Genomic DNA, 19,237 nt, shown 5'->3' on the forward strand with positions numbered 1-19,237 from the left:
AGATCTTATCAGATCCAGAGCACAAATAACCCAACAGCTTGCTCTTCTTTTAGCTCCTCCAGCTGGCACAATTGCCTCTATTTAGCCCAATGCCACTGGCTGGTCTCCCTAAGAATCTCTGTAGTGAGGGTAGATACCTGTTGTAGAATCTCTGCTTCGGGAGCGAGTGTCAACTTTTCCCTGTTAAGTATCTCATTAAACAGTGGAGGTTGGGTGGGGCAATAATGAGTGATGAAGAATTATATAGTAGTGGGGAATTAGCTCATTCCCTTGAATGCTTGTTGCCAGATTTTTAAAGGCTTGGGTGTTTTTTAATGGTGCACGGTACATTTTGCAAAGAAAGTGTGAAGTTGTCTTTTGAGTGTTGGCTGCGTTTGATTGAAAAACATTTTCAGCCTTGACTTTTTTTTCCAATTAATTTTTTGGTTAGAATATACTCTAAAAATTCATACAAACTGCAAGCTACACCACAGTACACACCGTGGCTTGTACTATTCTGCAGAATCTTGTAAGAACTTTCACCAGCTTTCTTAACAGTATTGACAAGTAAAGCAGACTGATGGACTCCAAAGCTTAGCTCAGTATTAGCAAGGCACACCAGAGAATTGTTCTAGCAGCACAAACTTTGCCTATCTGAATATCCTTATAAAGCCTCATGAGGTTAAGCACGGTGCAGAGTGGGATACAGAATGCACATTAGCACAACTGTTCTCAGTTAGGCATGTGTGTTTATAATGAAACAGCTGTAGTTCTTGGACTAATCTCTGAATACTTTACAACTGCCACATCTTAGCTGGCAAAACACAATATTACTGTAATTTACATTATACACCATGACCACAACAAAAGTATTTCAATCAAACAGACAGAAAATTACTGTATCTGTCATCATATGAACACACCCACGCATACCTCCGTGCAGTCCATCTGCCCTTGGGGCAGACTGCTTCAGTGCTGAGACCTTTCTCATGGGTGAAAAATGAACTCAGAGAATGATTCTTGACTAGGCTAATATAAGTCAGTTTATGATAGCACATATAATTTGTGGCTGGAAAAAAAAATGAAAGCTCAAACTTGGGGGAAGGTTGTTGTTTTTTTTTAAATTCTGCCATTTCTCTTATTACCCTGGCTTTAGCTCTCCCACATTTTTTCCAGGTTCCTAGAAAGCCTAATGAACTTCTTATTCAGCTCTCAGTATTTTGGGAGTGAAGGGAAGATGCACAAAGACCTCACAGGGTAACAGTCTTTTTCTGAGGTGCTGAACGCCCATCGCTTTCACTGGAGTTAATCAGACCAGTGTATCCATAGCACTTCAGAAAACACTTATTAGGTGCCTAACTATAGGTACCTAAGTTGGAAAATCTAGGCCCATATTTTTCAACATATTATGGTCAAAATGTCTTCAGAATTCAAACTCACAGGGTTCTCTCCTCATGTGGTTGATTTTACCAGCACATCCTCAATGGATTAATAGCTTTAGTATTTTATGCTGGGATGCACGTGAATCTTAAGAACCTGATTTGAGTTTAATTTACTGGCATTTCCTTTTCAACCCCAAAAGATACCCAAGCTGATTAAAAAACCAAGTTCAATATTTTCACTTTGTATATTACTCCAGAGCAAAGTCCTTTATAGTTGGAAGGAGAGTTTCTTATTTGTTTTCTGACTATTGTTCTTGAAGATATATGTAGCAAAAAAAAAACAACAACAACAACAACAAAAACCAACCAACCAACCAACCAAAAAAAACCCCAAACTCTTTCTTGCCCTTTGGGTATGATGGCCTTTAACAAGACTAAAAGTAGCAAACATGTTGGTTGAACCACTTCACTGAAGAAAGCACATGCGTCTGTATATAGGTCTTACCTTAGGATTCTGCTGTCATTTTAGATTGTTCAAAGAGGATCACATGCCACTTTCTGAGCAAATACCCATCTAGTTTATAGTGTTAATAATTCCTCCCAAAATAACAGGGTATGTACCAAGAAATACCATGCATAGAGCTACACAGCAGTAAAATAGCCAAAGGCACTTAGTACATAAGATAATTGTCGAAACCTATCATTTAACTTTCAGTCTAACCAGTTTTTGCTGAAATAGAAAGAACACAGGAAAATGTAAGAGTCTGCTTTGACCAGATTGAAGGATACTATCTTATAGCATAGGCAAATGAACAGTTACTTTTGCTTTTTTGGGGTACTTGGGGCACACTAAAATGAAGTAAACCTATTTATCCTAAATATAGGGCAGGCAAAGAATAGCTAGAATGTAGCATCACTGTGAAGAATCTGAGAGTTACCATGTATGATATACTGAATGAGTAACTAACAAAAAAGCCACATTAGTTGATTTTATACAGGCTTATGATGTCTAAAGAGAGGCAATTATTCTACACCACTTGACATGTTCTAAGCCTCAACTGGAGTTCTGAATTCAGTGTTGGTAACCACTTTGATTTTAAAAGGCTGGACAAGCTAGAGGAGGTTTAGAGTAAAAAGGATGAGGGGCTTGGAAAACGCACCTTCTCAGGAAAGATTAAAAGACCTGTATTTGAAAAGTGTGCAGAAAAACAAATGAGAAAAAAAAAGGCTTTAAATACATACAATAAATATATTGTTTGCTGTGTCGTAGCCATATTGGTCCCAGGCTATGAGACAGACAAGGTGGGTGAGGTAATCTCTGTTATTGGACCAACTTCTGTTGGTGAGAGAGACAAGCTTTTGAGCTCCGCAGAGCCGTTCTTCAGGTCTGTGAAATGTAATCAGGTAGCTGTGACATGCTAATAACCTTTCCTACACCTGAGGAAGAGCTCTGTGGAGCCTGAAAGCTTATCCCCTCTTTCACTAACAGAAGTTGGTCCAATAAAAGAGATTACATCATCCACCTTGTCTCTCTCAAATATATTGTCATATGATAGAGAGGACAGGGATCAATTAGTCTCTATTTAAGAGGACAGAATGAAGAGTAATAATGGGGCAGATTTTTTTCTGGAAAAACTATTGGGAAAATCTATGTAACAACAAAAACAGGCTGTGAAAGGGAATCACCATCAGAAGCAATATGCGAGATCAGACTAGACACATCTATTAGGGATGATTTCAGAAAATAAAAGCCCTGTTGTTTGGCCCTGTGGAAGGCCAGATGCTCACCTGGTATAGTTTGAAATAGCTCCATTAAAGACAATGGGCCAAGCCAATTTATACCAATTGAGGACTTAGTACCAGCCATTACCATATACCGATACAATATGATGCAATAATGAAATAAATATTTCCCAAATCTCAATACTGATTCCTTGATGTATCAATGACAAAACCTCTACTAATTTCTTACTCCTGGAAATAATTAGTAGTTTTGTAAAGTGAGAAAGAAAACAGCCCATTAAACACTGTTACACATAACCCACCTGAACTTGGATACCTCTCTCAAAACAACCCTTTAACTTGCTCTGTGTCTGGGTCAAGGTCAATGTCATAGAAGCAAGGCCTTGTAGGAAGTCCTGGCATGGTGCTCATCTGTGGGGACAATAAAATAAAGTTACACTCCTGCAACTGTAAGCGGATAATCACACTGTGCATATATACCTTTGATGAAGTGAAAGGCTAGATTGTTCTTCATGGACTCAACAACTACAGCTGCAATTTTTTTTAAAATGTCAAACCATCTGCTACTTCAATTTATTTTTTAAATCTGAGCCTATGAGAGACAGGAAAGGGGAAAAATAAAAACTATTACAGTGTTTAAGGTTGTAAACTAGGAAGATACAAGAATGACCTTCTTCACAAAATGCAGACACACTCTGGATTTCTTTGTGCCTCTGAGTATTTATCCATTTAAAGTTATGATACCAGGAATGTTGTAGATCAAAGTATAGGGCAATACTACGTGAATTCCCCTGGTACTACACACAAGTTAAACTGTGTGTCTTTTGTGAATGAATGCAGTACATGGCAAAGGAATTAGTCTTAACACCTTCATGACTATGGATACTTAATTAACACCAAGAGTGAACTGAGATAATTAAAATAAATTATGGGTGATTCCTAATTCATCATCTAGGAGTTCCCAGCTCTTGGGCTCCATGCATTTTTCCTGAGAGTTCCCAGCACCAAGAAGTTATAGAGCCTGCAATGAGCGCTACAATGCACTAAAGCAGTAACAGTTCTGGCAGAAGATCCAATCCCTATATGTTGGCTGAAATATAAAGCCACAAAAGCCCGATTAGTTTTAATTATGCATAATTAAGGCCCTGCTCCAGGATAGCACTTCAGCACATGCTTAACTTTAAATAATGGGAGTAGTCTCACATACTGCCTACTTCTAGCTTCACCTGGATTACTTATGCTACTATTATTTATTATCTGTATTGCAGTAGCACCTTTCAAAAAATTGCTAAGTGACTTAGGGGCCCATTTTCATAAGTGTTATAGGCACTTAGGAACTCTACATCTCATTATGCTTCTCAATTGCTTTTGAAAATAGGACTTAGGCTCCTAAATCACTTAAACATGTTTGAGACTTTTAATCCCTGTCAAAACATGCAATGAAGTAATGCCCCTTGCCCCAAGGAGCTTACAGTCTAACTAAGGCTACATCTACACTATGAGCTTGGGGTGCGATTCCCAGCTTGTGCAGACATACTCACTCTGAACTAGTGCACTAAGAACTGTAGTGTAGCCAAGGTACGCAGGCTATCTGCCCTGATTACAAACCCGCCCACACCCTCCGGGTACATACTCAGTGTGGCTAGAACATGCTGCTGCCTGTGCTACCCTGGCTACACTATTATTTTTAGTGTGCTAGCTCAGACGAGAGCTAGCAGGAGTATATCTGTGGGAGCTGGGAATCACACACTTGGCTTGTAGTGGAGACGTAGCCTATATGTGCTTAAAGTTTAGCATGTGCTCAAGTGTTGAGACTATTTGCACCAAAATTTTATTAAAAACAAAAAAAATCTATGGACTTTTGAGGACCAGGATCTCAGCCAGGATAAATCAGCATAGGTCCACTAAAGCCAATGTTCAATCTGGCCCTGAGGGTCTCTCCTTAAAATCAATTTATGTATCTGCTAGGGAAATGACATTTTCTCTGGCCACAGTGAGAGCTGCACCATGCTGATGGGTCTCAGAAAAGGAAAACATATGCTTGCTATTTTAGCCCCAGAGAGCCAAATTTAATGGCCCCTCTCTGACTGGAGTTGTTTCTAGTTCTCTATAAGTCAACCTGTTTTAATGCATGTACAATGATCTAGTTAGCATTACCCACTGCTTTACACTGCAGCTGTGCTCTGAAATCTACTTTAGTATTACTATTACAATAGTGGAAAAGAAACAACAATATCACTTAAAACTCCCTCACAGAAACTTAAATACTCATGTATATTATATAAAGTAACTCCACTTTCCCTCCTTGCGTTAATCCAAGGGGGAAAGGAGTTCAGTTTACATGGATTAGTGATATAGTCTGGCTTCTTCTAATCTAGACCAACTGCTGATGAGAAAAAAAACTTCAGATATTACATTTCCTTCCCCCCCCCCCAAATAGTTTCAATTTAGTCATTTGTGGTCTTTTATTACATTACAGGGATATGAAACCCTGCTAGTTTGAATTAAACAGAGGCTCTTACTCAAAACACAGCATTAATTACATATGTACAGTAACTGCTCACTTAAAGTCGTCCCAGTTAACGTTGTTTCACTGTTACACTGCCAATCAACTAGGGAACATGCTCGTTTAAAGTTGTACAGTGCTCCCCTCTTAATGTCATTTGGCAGCCGCCTGCTTTGTCCACTGCTTGCAGGAAGAGCAGCCCATTGCAGCTAGCTGGTGGGGGCTTGGAACCAGGGTGGACCAGCAGCCCCCCTATCAGCTCCCCGCTACCCTAAGTTCCCTGTGCTGCAGCCCTCCAGCAGGCTATCAATTGCCAGGCAGTTCAGCTGTCCCTCCCCCCACTGCCATGTGCTGCTCCTGCCCTCTGCCTTGGAGCTGCTCCCCGAGCCTCCAGCTTGCTGTGCGGGGGGAGGGGAGGAGGGCTAATGTCAGGGTGTCCCCCTCCCCCTGCATCCCACTTACCCCTTCTTCTCCACACAGAGCAGGGTGGGTACACAGACGGAGAGAGACAGAGAGAGCCTGGGGCAGCAGCTGCTGTCTCAACTTCCTGATCCACTTAAAAAGACAATGCACTTAAGAGTGGGTCAGCTTACTTAAAGGGGCAGTGTGCATTTCTCTCTCTCCCACACACAAGGTGTGTCTGTCTCTGCCATGCTGTCTCCCCTCCCCTCCATTCCCACTGTCTTGTAGAATGAGAGGCTACATTAACAACGTGTTAACCCTTGAGGGCTCAGCCAAGTGCTAGTTCATCATTTAGCACAGGGGTTCTCAAACTGGGGGTCGGGACCCATCAGGAGGTCATGAAGTTATTACATGGGGGGTCGCAAGCTGTCAGCCTCCACCCCAAGCCCTGCTTTGCCTCCAGCATTTATAATGGTGTTAAATATATAAAAAAGTATTTTTAATTTAGGGTAGGGTGGGGTGGGGTGGGGGTGGCACTCAGAGGCTTGCTATGTGAAAGGGGTCACCAGTACAAAAGGTTGAGAACCACTGATTTAGCAGTAAGACATTCCCTGGGAAATATCCCACCCTCTTCCACCCTCTAACTTCACCACCTCAACCAAGCTTCACAATCATCATAGCTGTGAACAGTATTAAATTGTTTAAAATGTATACGGTGTGTATATCTATATAATATATAGTTTTTTGTCTGATGAAAACAATTTCCCTGGAACCTAACCCCCTCCCCCCATTTACATTAATTCTTGTGGGGAAATTGGATTCGCTTAACATCGTTTCGCTTAAAGTTGCATTTTTCAGGAACATAACTACAATGTTAAGTGAGGAGTTACAGTATTATGTTGGCTTGGCTTCTTGGGGAATGCTGACACTGCAATCTCAGGTATGACTGCAGCACTGATAGATGTACCGACACTAGCTTTACCTGTGCTAGCACAGCCAAAGATAACAGTGTAGACATAGCGGGACAGACTTCCGTGTGGACTAGCAATGCAAGTATGTATCTAGCATCTCTGGTTCAGCCCTTGCTACCACATTGACACTGCTGTTTTTAGCCATGCTAGAATGGGTATGTCTATCCATGCTGCAATCACTCCTCAGGTTGCAGCACAGACATACACTGGGCTAAAATCTGGGATATTGTCTTTTCTCTGGTGACCATATCTCGCAATTGCAGGGGATGCACTAATTGGGATAGCAGGTTTTTTCCCATTTGTGACTTCTCAAACTGAAGGACTTACCTTGATATGAAATTGCCTTAATAAAATTTACAACATTACATGTATACACACCTCCCCTGAGACTTTGGTTTCTGGCTGAATTGGAGATGGCCTTGCTATAACCCAGAGAAAGTGAGCTCCCAAGTTCCCTATAACTTGTAAAGTAGATCTACAGATATGTACATCCAACCACATGGACAGTCTTCATTCCCTCTATATAAACATCACATCCTAACAGAAATAACATTCTTAAAATCACCGATTCTAAATTAAAGTCAAACATTTTTTTAATTAGTTAATACCGTGGGCCAGATTCTCTTCTCATATAAATCACTCAGAGGCCACTAAAGTCAATGGAGTGATGCTGATTTACACCAGTTGAGGATCAGTCGCTGTGCTTCTAATTCCTTGCAGAGTGACACCCAATATGATTTTCATTAACAGATGACAAACATTTAAATTTTCTGAAGCGTGAATTCCAAACACTTTAATATTAATGCAGGGGGCTGTAACTCTTCTGACACAGAGGAATGAAGTCAACACAAGGGAGTGATTTCAACTGTATTAAAATCCCTGCTGCATAAAAAAGTATATTTTATCTAAATCACAGTACAGAAAACATCTTCTATCTCAGTGTATCACAGAGTAATACTGACATGCCTTGTGAATTTCACCATTGCCCACAGTTCTGAATAGCAATGGTGAACCTGAGTAGATTCTCTGCTGTTGCCAGTTGTATGCACAAATGTAACACAGGACAGAATTTGGCCCTTTATCTTTACTACAGGGTCACAAAGGAGGAGATGGCTGAATGGTTTATGGGATTATTACTGAATGATCCCCTCACTAGTGCTCCACTACTTTATGAAAATTAAAAGGAAATGATAGAAAGAAGGTTGCTCAGTAGATTGCAAAGCAGTGACAATAGGTTTGACAGGCTTACTTTCTGCATGGCTGCATATTCAGAAGCAAAGCTCCCTCCCCTCCACTGATTTCTACTTTCTCCCAAAAGAGTACAGGGTGGGATTAGTGTTTGTGAGTTTATAGACTGACCTCAAACCCAGCAGGTAGAACTCAGCAGGGCCGGCTCCAGGCACCAGCCGAGCAAGCTGGTGCTTGGGGCGGCAGATTCCAAGGGGCGACACTCCGCCCAATCCCTTTTTTTTGGCGCTTCGCTGCTTCCGCCGCCCCTGCAGGATTTTTTCTTTTGGTTTGCTGCTCCTGCCGCCCTGTAGGGGGTGGCAGTGCAGAGGAGGGGAGCTGCTCGGAGCGGTGCCAGTTCTGCAGCAAGCCCAGCACGGCAGCCCGCGTCCCTCCCTGCCTGCCCCCCGGAGCGGCGCAGAGCCCTCCCAGCAGGCAGCGTGGCAGGAGGGGCCACATGGCGAGCGCCTCGCTTAAGGAAGCCCTTGCTGCCCCCTTCTCTCTCTCCCTCTCCCCCCCGCTAGCTGGGGTGTGCACTCCGCTGCCTGGGTTCTGCAGGGCTGGGAGACCCCTGCACCCACGCTCCCGTCACCCCGCAGGTATTTTTTTTCTTTTTGGTTTTTTGTTTTTTCTTCCCTTTGCCACTCCGGCCAGCCGGGCGGTTTGTTTCACACCCCTCCCCCCCTTCATTGCTCCGACCGGCTGGCAGGTTTCCTGGAATTCCTGCCCCCCCCTTTGCTGCTCCAGCCAGCAGGTAGGTTGGTTTCCCGCCCTGCCCCCCCCCTGTTTTCTGCTCCAGCTGGGCGGCAGGTAGGTTGGTTTCCCGCTCCCCCTCTTTGCTGCTCCAGCCGGCCGTCAGGTAGGTTGGTTTTTGGGCCCCCCCTCCTTTGCTGCTCCAGCCGGGCGGCAGGTTGGTTTCCTGCCCCCTCCCCCCCCTTTGCTGTTCCAGCCGCCACGCAGGTTTTTTTTTGTTTTTTGTTTTTTTTTCGCTTGGGGCGGCAAAAAAGCTAGAGCCGGCCCTGGAACTCAGAAGCCCTCTGGAGGTAGTGGGAGCCTGGATCTTCATGTACAGACAGTCTTGTTAATCTGCCATTGGTTGCTACACATGCTGTACCCTGCTCAGTGGATAAATAAAATACTTCAGTCTCCAAGGCTTGTTCATCTTAAATAAGCACTAAATTGACACCAGTATTTTAAAGTAAAAAATAGAAGCAAATAATGGGCTTTGAAAGAGCAAATTCTCCTATGAAAAGAAATCACTTGGGCAATTGGCCAGTCTTCAGCAGGGAAAATGCACTGAAACAGCATATAAGAACTTCACACAGTGCCTTTCACGCACACCAGATCCTGATGTGTCTCACAGTTTACACATCATATATACTACACAGGGATCACTTCACCCACCACTGATATTCAGTGACCTCTACAATGTAATGTGGCTGCTAAGTAACACCACACAGCAAGGCTATAAAAACAGGTTGGGGTAAGTAGCCGTGAATGAGAATGTTATCCAAATGAAACTACAGGTGGAATTTAGGTAGGCAGAATAAAACTACCCAAACTAGAATCTAATGGCTATCACATCTTCTCTTGCCAAAACTGCAATGGAACTTCAATAACCACGGGTGGTGTGGACTTCAAGTTTAAACTCTTCATTCAATATATCTGAATGTTTTCTCCATCCAAGAAATCTCATCCACCAAGAATCCACACAGCTTTTAAACATATGCTAAGAAATGCAACAAGGGAATTGGGGGCAAGTTTGTAGGAACTCACTTAGATCAATAATTTCCAATAAGATATTTGCAATTCTCTACAAACCCCTGAAAGCTTTTTTGTAACTCTGCAGTACAGCCAATAATCCTTTAGAAAGATTTTGTGATAGGTGCAACACTTGTGTTGATGGCTACACTATTATGTGCATGTAGTTATAGTATTACACAAACAATGCGGTTTGGAGGAAAAAGCAATATGCTTTAAATATAAAAGTTATTGTGGGGATTATGTTAATAATTATACTTCTTGGAAACCAACACTGGCAAAAGTAAAGCATGATTTTAGTTGAAAAAGGTCTAATACAACCACTATCTGTCTTACGTATTTATGACGTCGGAGTTTCAAAAAGGTAGAAGGATACTTATGATTCCTTACAAGAGCAGGGTGTCAGTTATTCTTAAGGAAGCTTCATTAAGGCTGTTCTCAGAAATCTTGCTAATATTGAGCTACATCTCATTTTCCTTTTTGGGGAAGGGTGGTGAAAGTTCATTTAGAAAGTTGTGGTAGTAGCACTCTGGTAGTTTCTGCAAACCTCCGGTCTCCTCAATCCCAGTCAACCATGTTTTAGGCTTTGGTATTGGACAGAAAATGCTCTGGTTGAGTTTAATGATTAATTCTTAGTGATCACAGAAGATAAAAGGATTTTCAAAAGCCCTCAGCATTAGCCTAACTCTGCTATCACTGACATCAAGGGGAGATTTACCATTGGTTCCCAGAGTGTCTTCCGCTGATTGTTATGGATGTGACAAGCAGCCTGTGATATCATTAACCGCCAGGTATTGCTGAGATGCCTGCAATCACTGGAAGAGTCGGACTAACTCATGCTACATGGCCTCTGTTCCTTTCTTCATGAGAGGTCTCAGAGGCTATGGCTACACTTGCACTTCAAAGCGCTGCCGCGGCAGCGCTTTGAAGCGCTAAGTGTAGTCAAAGCGCCAGCGCTGGGAGAGAGCTCTCCCAGCGCTGTCTGTACTCCACCTCCCTGTGGGGAATAACAGCGCTTGGGCTTTGACCACTCTGGCGCTTTGCAGCGCCGCAATTTGCAGCGCTGGAGAGGGTGTGTTTTCACACCCTGCTGCAGCGCTGCAAATTTGCAAGTGTAGCCATGGCCAGAGAGAATCTTTGAACAATTGCTTGTGGCACTTCTAGAATTGAATCCCACTGTCCGCTAGCGAAAATAACATTTTAAGCTATTTAAGTCTCAGATTAGTTACGTACATGTGTTTGTTGGATATGTCCACTACAGATAATTTGTTATATCTGTAACAGATTTTATTCATGCAATAATGTCTCAGAAAATTTAAACAACACATTAAATTATTGTTGACATACAGATCTCTATAGAGGATACACTAGTTTCTTGCCAAGAACTGGTTGGAGGATTTTTTTTTTTTTATCAGTTTTTAAAAAGGACTTATTCCATAAAGAGGAATTTATTTGCTGACTTCCTTGGGTGCATATTATTCAATCAATATAATTGATCTAAACAGTTATTGTATATACAGGACTCGGCTTTGCTGTAGCTGTGAAGTTCAAAGACAGTCAATGACAATACAGGAAAAAGGATGAGCCATTTCTGATTCTCTTTTCCTCCATATTACTGGTATTTCACTTTTGCTCAGCATTGCTGACTCGCCTACAGGCAAATTGATCTTCTGAAGTCACAGAGAAATGTGTTGGAGTTAATGTGGCTACGTGGGTGAGTAAATGTTCGCTACTTACCCCCTTACCAGCTTGACCCCTGTGCAAAGGGCCAGACAGAAGGCCTGTATACCATTTAAGTCTCACCTAAATGCTAATCTGAAGCCGGAGGTGATGCATAAGGCCTAGGCACAGGGATGAATTTCACCCCAATGTGAGTTACAGTTTCACAATCAGGCTCTGAGATTCTGTTAACCAGATTTGTCAAGGTTTCCCAACAGGAACTATTTTGCTTAGCTTCCTCATTTTATTATACAGCTGCCTATCAGTGCTTGACGTAACCTGCCTCTTATTTCCAATATATAAACAAATAAAATTAAAAATCCTTATCGGAACTGACAATGCCTTAGCCTTATTAGCACAATGGTATGATTTTAAAACCAGATGGCTTGAGTTCTACGAGCAATTCATGTTTAGTGACTTTCAGATACAGTTCAACATCTGTCTGCTTTACAAGCATGGTAAGATCTGTAAATTAGAGGAAAAAACCAGGAGATTATGCTTCTTAGGCGAAGAGTTGAAACCAAAAGAATACAGGATATGAAAAATCTTTGAAGAACTCAGTCAGGAAATTTCTCCTTGTTGCGGTTTATGGAGTTATGTTGCTCCCACTGTGGAATCTGAGTTATTCACATTATCTAATTGTGTCCTTTTGCTAATTAAACAATCTGAGACAATTCTGAATCCCTTGAAACTTTGAAATTGTACAGAGAGCAGATGATGTTTCTCAAGGGAACACGGCAGACTTATAACTTGGGATAGTTTATCAATAAAATCCTAAAAGGGAGGATTGTATATTCTCTACCCTCTCAACTAAAATCAATACAAGAGAAAAACTCCATTTATGAAGATCACTGCACGCATGCAGGCGTTATGTTTAACTTGGTTTTATTATTACACATAAACATACAGGGGCAGCTCCTAAACCAGTGGTATTCAAACTTTTCCTGTCACACACCCCCTTACCATGGAATCTGTCCATCCCTCCCCCCATTACTGCATAGTTGGCTCATCAGAGGAGCTTGGGCTGCAGGCAGAGCTGGAGGCTAAACTGGGGATGGGGGAGGAGCTGGGGCTAGAGGCAGAGCTGGCCTGGGAGTGGAGAGGGAATGAGGGCAGAGCTGGGCTGCGGGTGGCGCAGAGGGTGGAGCAGAGTTGCGGCTGGGGCCAGAACTAAGCTGGGGTCAGAGTGGGGCTGGGTGGTGCTACCTCCCTACTCCCCACGAGGGCTAGCCGAAGCCCTGCTGCACTCACCCCTGAACGTTCCTCTGTGCCCCCTAGAGTGGGTGCACCCCACAGTTTGGGGACCACTGTCTGAAACTGATGTAAAGGAACTATGGTTATTTACACCAGCTGAGGATCTGGCCAACAATTTTCTTTGCTTGAATTACTCACCGTCTTAATGCCTGTGTTGCTAAAGAGACCTTGTTAGCCAGAAGCAATCGTGTAGGTCCCTGATACTGCAAATACTTACACAGGTTCTTAATCTTAAGCATGGGAGTAATCTCACTGACATCAATCAGACTTGTACATCAACACACGTCAGTTTACAGAATCGAGGCCCTATAAAACTTCAATTGTAGCTCACTTTTTCAATAAGGAAGTAAAATAGCATAAAAGTGAAAGCAGAATGAGAGTAATTACAAGAAGAAGAAAAGCAATATTTAATGCAAAGAAATACAGCTGATATGGCTGCCTTGAAGCAATAGAGGAAATATATACCTGCTAAGGGAATGGTGTAGAGCTATCCCCAAAACAGAATTAGCTCTCTGAAGTGACCTTCATCCTGCCTCTTAGAAAAAAAATAGAACAAACCCTCAGAGTGGAAAAACACATGGATAATGCAGGCAAGTTGGGGCTTTCTTGGAAAAGAATCAACGGTTTTAAAAAAGCCTAATAAATTAGACTTAGAAATTACACTATTTCTCAAAAAAGCTATTGTACTAACTAAATAATATTTTAAAAATATAATTTCAGCATGTTTCAGTACCTCAAAACAAATACGTGGTTTATGAAAGTTGCTCAGCAACAATTTTTAGTCAGTGCTTAAAATAAAAGTTTAATTATAAGGTTTTATGAAAATCTGTCCAAACCTGGTAATATTCAGACAATAAAATGAAGTTCACGTTTCTTCTTTTTTGGGAGGAAAGCTTAATATAAAGGAGGCTTCTTGCACTCAGAAGCCTCATAACAAGACACATAAAATGTTAATTCCTCCCAAAAGAACAAAATAATGCTTATAAAGAAGATCTGCAACTTTAATCAATTCTATTGTCTGCAAAGAAGAACTCTGCTTCACTGGCATGTTGCCGGATTTTAGGCACCGACTACCCCGATATCAGTTTTTCCATTGATTTTTTTCTGTGATGGCTTCTTAAGCAAGGGTCTGGGCCCCCACATGTTTGAGGTGTGCTGGAGTTGCTCTGCCTCAAGGAAGTATTGATAATCTCTGGCAATAAAAGAGAGACACATTCCTTGTCTGCTTTCACCATCCAGCTGGAATTTAAGATATTGGTTACACTACAGAAAGCCCTAAATGGCCTGGACCAGCCTACTTGAGTGATCACCCCTTTCTCCCAATTGCATATTGTCACAGTTCCAGACAGTAGATCGCTTGAACTGGATTGCCCTTATACAAAAGAGGGGCGGGCGGGGTGTGACTGGCAGGGCTCTAGGACTCTGGAATTTGCTTCCCCTTTGGTCCGAAATAGTCCAGCTTTTGGTGACCTTTTGGGAACACCGCAAAAGACATCTGTTTCACCGGGCTTTTGGAGAAGGCTCAGGCTATGCTTCCTAGATGATGGAAGGGCAGAAAGAGGTTTTTTAGGTATATGGCTGGGCAAGTTCCTGTTGAATTTTAACACAGTTGAGATTTAAATGTTATTGTTAGTGAGTGTGTTAGAGAACATGGAGGCTTGGATGGGCACATCTTTAGTTATTTCAAGAAAAATAAGTAATTTTACATAAATAAATAAGTGAAGTGTACAGATATAACTCACAGGTGAGTTGGGCGAATCTCCCTCAAAAAGTAAAATATATTTGTGCATCACATACATGGCAGCAATTTCTCTAAGTGGAATAACTCTAGCATTTTCATCTTTGAAGATACAAAAGTACATCTGAAGCTGGAGATAATTCGCCCCCTAATCACAATACAATATCAACCTTTTAGGTTTTACTTGAAAAATAATCACCTATTCTGAGATTGTGTGGGTCAAGTATTCAGATGCAGCTTCCAAATTTGCATGACTATTTTGGGGACACACAATTCTCATAGTCACTTGTCCTAATATTATTATTTATCCACAGCAGCCACAATATTCTTGGATGCTTTACAGATAATACAGAAATGTTGCCTGTGCTGAAGAGCTAACAGTCAAGGACAAACAATGCAACAAGTGAGAGCTACAAACAGTAGGTAAAGAAATATGAGGATGAGAAAACTAGGGTTACAAATCTGAGGTGACTTGTTCCAAAGTATGTTCCAAATCCCCCTGCAAGTATAACATGCTCCATTACCCAACCCCCACATCCCCTCTCACCAGGCAACCAGCCTGACTCCACACAGCAACTCTGGATAGAGAGCATCTACACCTCCCATGAATGATCATCCTCTTCCTTCTACTTCACTTCTAATAGCAGAGCCTCCACAGGCTGTTTCCATTCCTGACAAGCTGCCCGATGATCAGAAAATGCTGATAAATTCTCTCAGGAAGAACTAGTTCATCGGAGGGGGCAGGAAAGGGGGTCCTATTTCATATGGCTTCAGGGAGCATGGGTATCATTGATGCTTGGTGGCCTTGGGGTATTGTCCCTCAATTATCTGGTGACCAGGACCAAATGTCAAATAACAGGTTCATTAACATCATAGGAATCCAGAGGCTGACAAGATAGAATTAGGTAACAGTTTTCAAATACATAAAAGGTTGCTGGAAGGAGAAAAATTGTTCTGAGGATAGGACAAGAGGCAATGGGCTTAAATTGCAGGAAAGTGTGGTTTAGATTAGACATTAGAAAAAAATTCTTGCCAGGATGGTTAAGCACTGGATTAAATTTCCTAGGGAGGTTGTGGAATCTCCATCATTGGACAAACACCTGTCAGGGATGGTGTAGATAACACTTAGTCCTGCCTTGAGTGCAGGGGACTGGACTAGAAGACCTCTCGAGGTCCCTTCCAGTTCTATGATTCTATGTTCTATGTAACTCCTCTCTCCCCTGCTGGTATCCAGGTTCCGTAGAAAGAAGTGTTTTGGGGTGGGACTATCCCCCGAGCCCTGCTAGTGCACCATCTCCAAACTAATTTTCTCTGCATTTATTGAAACCTGTACATTTCACACTCACTATTTTCCCACAAGGGCCAGCCCTCTATAAATCAGGTATCATGGGGGAAAGTCCAATTCGGCACTCTGCTGCCCTACTATGGCATTTTGGTTAAAAGCCTCTTCTTTTCACATGGAATTTCAGCTGATTGCTGCTGACAGATTGACACCACTGCTGAAAATGTGAAACTGCTATAAGTCTTAGAAGATGAAGGAAAATGGTAGCAGGTAATTGCATAAAGCAGACGCAAGGTGTGCTCAGTACTCAGCAAATTTCACTCCTTCCAATTACTGATGCCTTGGGAAAATGGCCAGGTTCACCTAGAGTGACCAGATGTCCCGATTTTATAGGGACAGTCCTGATTTTGGGGGCTTTTTCTTATATAGGCTCCTATTACCCCCCACCCCGGTCCCAATTTTTCACACTAGCTGTCTGTTCACCCTGGGTTCACCTGCCCCTAACGGACACCAAATTTCAGCATTGAAAAACCCAAGAACGCCGCAAAATTTTACTGAATAGAAAAATATGTAACTGTTGATAAAGTAGCAAAGAATCCTGTGGCACCTTATAGACTAACAGACGTTTTGCAGCATGAGCTTTCGTGGGTGAATACCCACTTCTTCGGATGCAAGCCTTCGGATGTTGATAAAGTGACTCCCTCAAGTATAGTTAACCAGATCCACCAGCCTCTGAACAGATAAAGAGTTTTCTGAAGTCTGAGGGTATAACATACTGTAAAAAAACCGAGCTAGTTCTGTACAACGTCAACCTGTAGGTTACCCAGAGAGGGGATATGGCAGAGGACCAGCTTGCTATTTTTTTTTTTAAATCACAGTCATGTTCCATTTTTAATCCTGACAATGGGTTGATTACATGGTCTCATAATTTAACTTCTAAAAATACTTAAAAAGAGCTAATGGCCATCTATTAATTACCCAAAAGGTTGCAGTCTTTCGGAAAATATCTGAAATGAGAGGTCTTCATGAGGAGGGGGAGAGGGAATTGAGTTCATCATGTTAATCTCATTTCAGCAGACATTACCTAGCTTTCAGGACATTGGAATAACAAAATCCAGGATGCAGATTTCACAGAACAGCTCAATTTCTCTGTCTTTGTCATTATTTGTTTCTCATGAATGGTGCCTAATGGAAAGCTCCAGAGACTGAAATGTTTGTTTTAAGAACAGGTGCACTGCAGACAGCAACAGCACAAACTTCTCCATCACTGCAACATCAGTGTGCCTCCGCCTTGACCAGGGGATCAGCTCTAGACATCAGAGACTAGTTAAGTCTCCACATCCATGTGGTTTAGTGATGTGAACATCTATCCATTAGGACCTGCATTGACACCACCAATTTATTTTACATAAGCCATGAACAGCCACCAGATGGTAACAATTTTAAGTCACTAGTTGCCTGGACTAACAGTTTAGAGGTATTTTTTCCTCTTCCTTTCCTCTTAACAAAATAGTAAAGGTAACTGAAATAAGACCCTTGTGACTCTATAAGTGAAGTTAACGGAAAATACACACTCATACAAACAGCCACTGATTTTAAATGTGGACAGGGAGATTGCTTATTGAAAAACAACAGTTTTGTTTGCCTCATCTTTGTCATCCAGACAAATTGTGGTTATTGCATCACTGATCAGAAACACAGGACTGGAAGGGAACTGCTGGGTCCTAGAGTCCGGTTCTCTGCTATTGTAGACAGCCCTGCCATATACTACCATTCAGACATTTATCAAGCCCCATATTAGTCAGATTACCTGCCCCCACAAATCCTACTGGGAGGCTGTTTTGGAACCTCCCTCCTCTGATAGTTAGGAACTTCTAATTTCCAGCCTAAATTTATTCATAGCCAGTTTCTTCCCATTTGTTCTCATACCAACATTGTCCTTTAGCTTAAACAGCTCTTCTCCCTCCTTTGTGTTTACCCCCAGATGTATTTATAGAGGGGAATCGTTTTTCTCTCAGTCTTCATTCTGCAGTCTTCACCACTGCTTGCATCCGAAGAAGTGGGTATTCACCCACGAAAGCTCATGCTGCAAAACATCTGTTAGTCTATAAGGTGCCACAGGATTCTTTGCTGCTTCTACAGAATCAGACTAACACGGCTACCCCTCTGCTGCTTGACTAAACAAGTCAAGCTCTTCCAGTCTCTTCTCATTAGACAGGCCTTTCATTCCTTCATCATCCTAGTAGCCCTTATTTGCACCTATTCCAGTCCGAATTCACTTTTCTTGAACATGGGTGACCAGAATTGTACACAGTATTCCACATGAAGTCTCTTACCGGTGCCTTGTAAAATAGCATTCATACTTCTTTCTCTCTACTGGAAATGCATCACTTGATACATCCTGGAATTGTATTTGCCTTTTTTGGTGCTGACATGCCATACCACACTGGTGGCTCATACTCATCTTGTGATCAACCAATAAATACACCCAGGTGTTTCTCTTCCTCTGTTATCTCCAACTGATGAGCCTTCTGCTTTATAGCAGAATTTGTTTGTTATTAGTCCCTAAGTGCATGACTGTGCCCTTTGTACTATTACATTTCATCCCACTTCTATTATTCCAGTCCTCAAGGTCATCCCATTCTTCCTGGGTAAAATTCCAATGATCCTCTGTATTGATGATGCCTTCCAACTTGTGTCACCAGCAAATTTCACTACTCACTCCTACTTTTCATGCCAAGGCCATTGATGAAAATATTAAATAAGATCAATCCCAAGATTGATCCCTGAGGGACTCCAATAGTAATCTCCTTCCAGCAGGAAGTTCTCCTTTCAGTATAATCCATTGTCATCTCTCTCTTAGCCACTTCCTTACCCACTTTACAATTCTCATACTAATCCCCATCTTCTGCAGCTTAATTTCATATGTCGTACTATGCCAAATACTTCACTGAAGTCCGGATAGATTAAATCTACCACATTTCCAGTTATCTTATCAAATAAACAATGGATCCCATATCTAAAGAAGTGGAAATACTGCCTTTTCACCCCCACTAAAAAAATCAAACTTTTCCATAGTTACAACATATTTAAACTTTATTTTATTTTTAGTTCTGGGTCAATAATAAAGGTTTAATACTCTTGGCCATCCAACATGGCGTTCTGTGTCCGGGCTACATATCATGCCCCAAGCTAAGTGCCTTTTCTAAAGACTAATTTTCTCCACTTTTTCCATGACTTGTAAGCTTTACATCAGCTCATTCTTAACTGAGA

General features: G+C 41.9%; 1 protein-coding gene across 2 annotated transcripts in view; it reads right to left on the reverse strand.

Annotated features, from left to right (window-relative positions):
* MTHFD1L (methylenetetrahydrofolate dehydrogenase (NADP+ dependent) 1 like) overlaps positions 1-19,237 on the reverse strand; it is a 234,081-nt gene that overhangs the window by 4,525 nt on the left and 210,319 nt on the right. The window contains exon 27 of one of the 2 annotated variants that reach the window (XM_039529908.1): positions 3,407-3,515. In XM_039529908.1, coding sequence (XP_039385842.1) covers positions 3,426-3,515 — 90 coding nt within the window. In that variant the 3' untranslated portion in view covers positions 3,407-3,425. Of the gene's footprint in view, positions 1-3,406; positions 3,516-19,237 lie in introns of those variants that run through there. The other variant, XR_005596097.1, reaches the window with a different exon arrangement.

The sequence above is a fragment of the Mauremys reevesii genome, linkage group 3, assembly GCF_016161935.1.
Source record: "Mauremys reevesii isolate NIE-2019 linkage group 3, ASM1616193v1, whole genome shotgun sequence".
NCBI lineage: Eukaryota > Metazoa > Chordata > Testudines > Geoemydidae > Mauremys > Mauremys reevesii.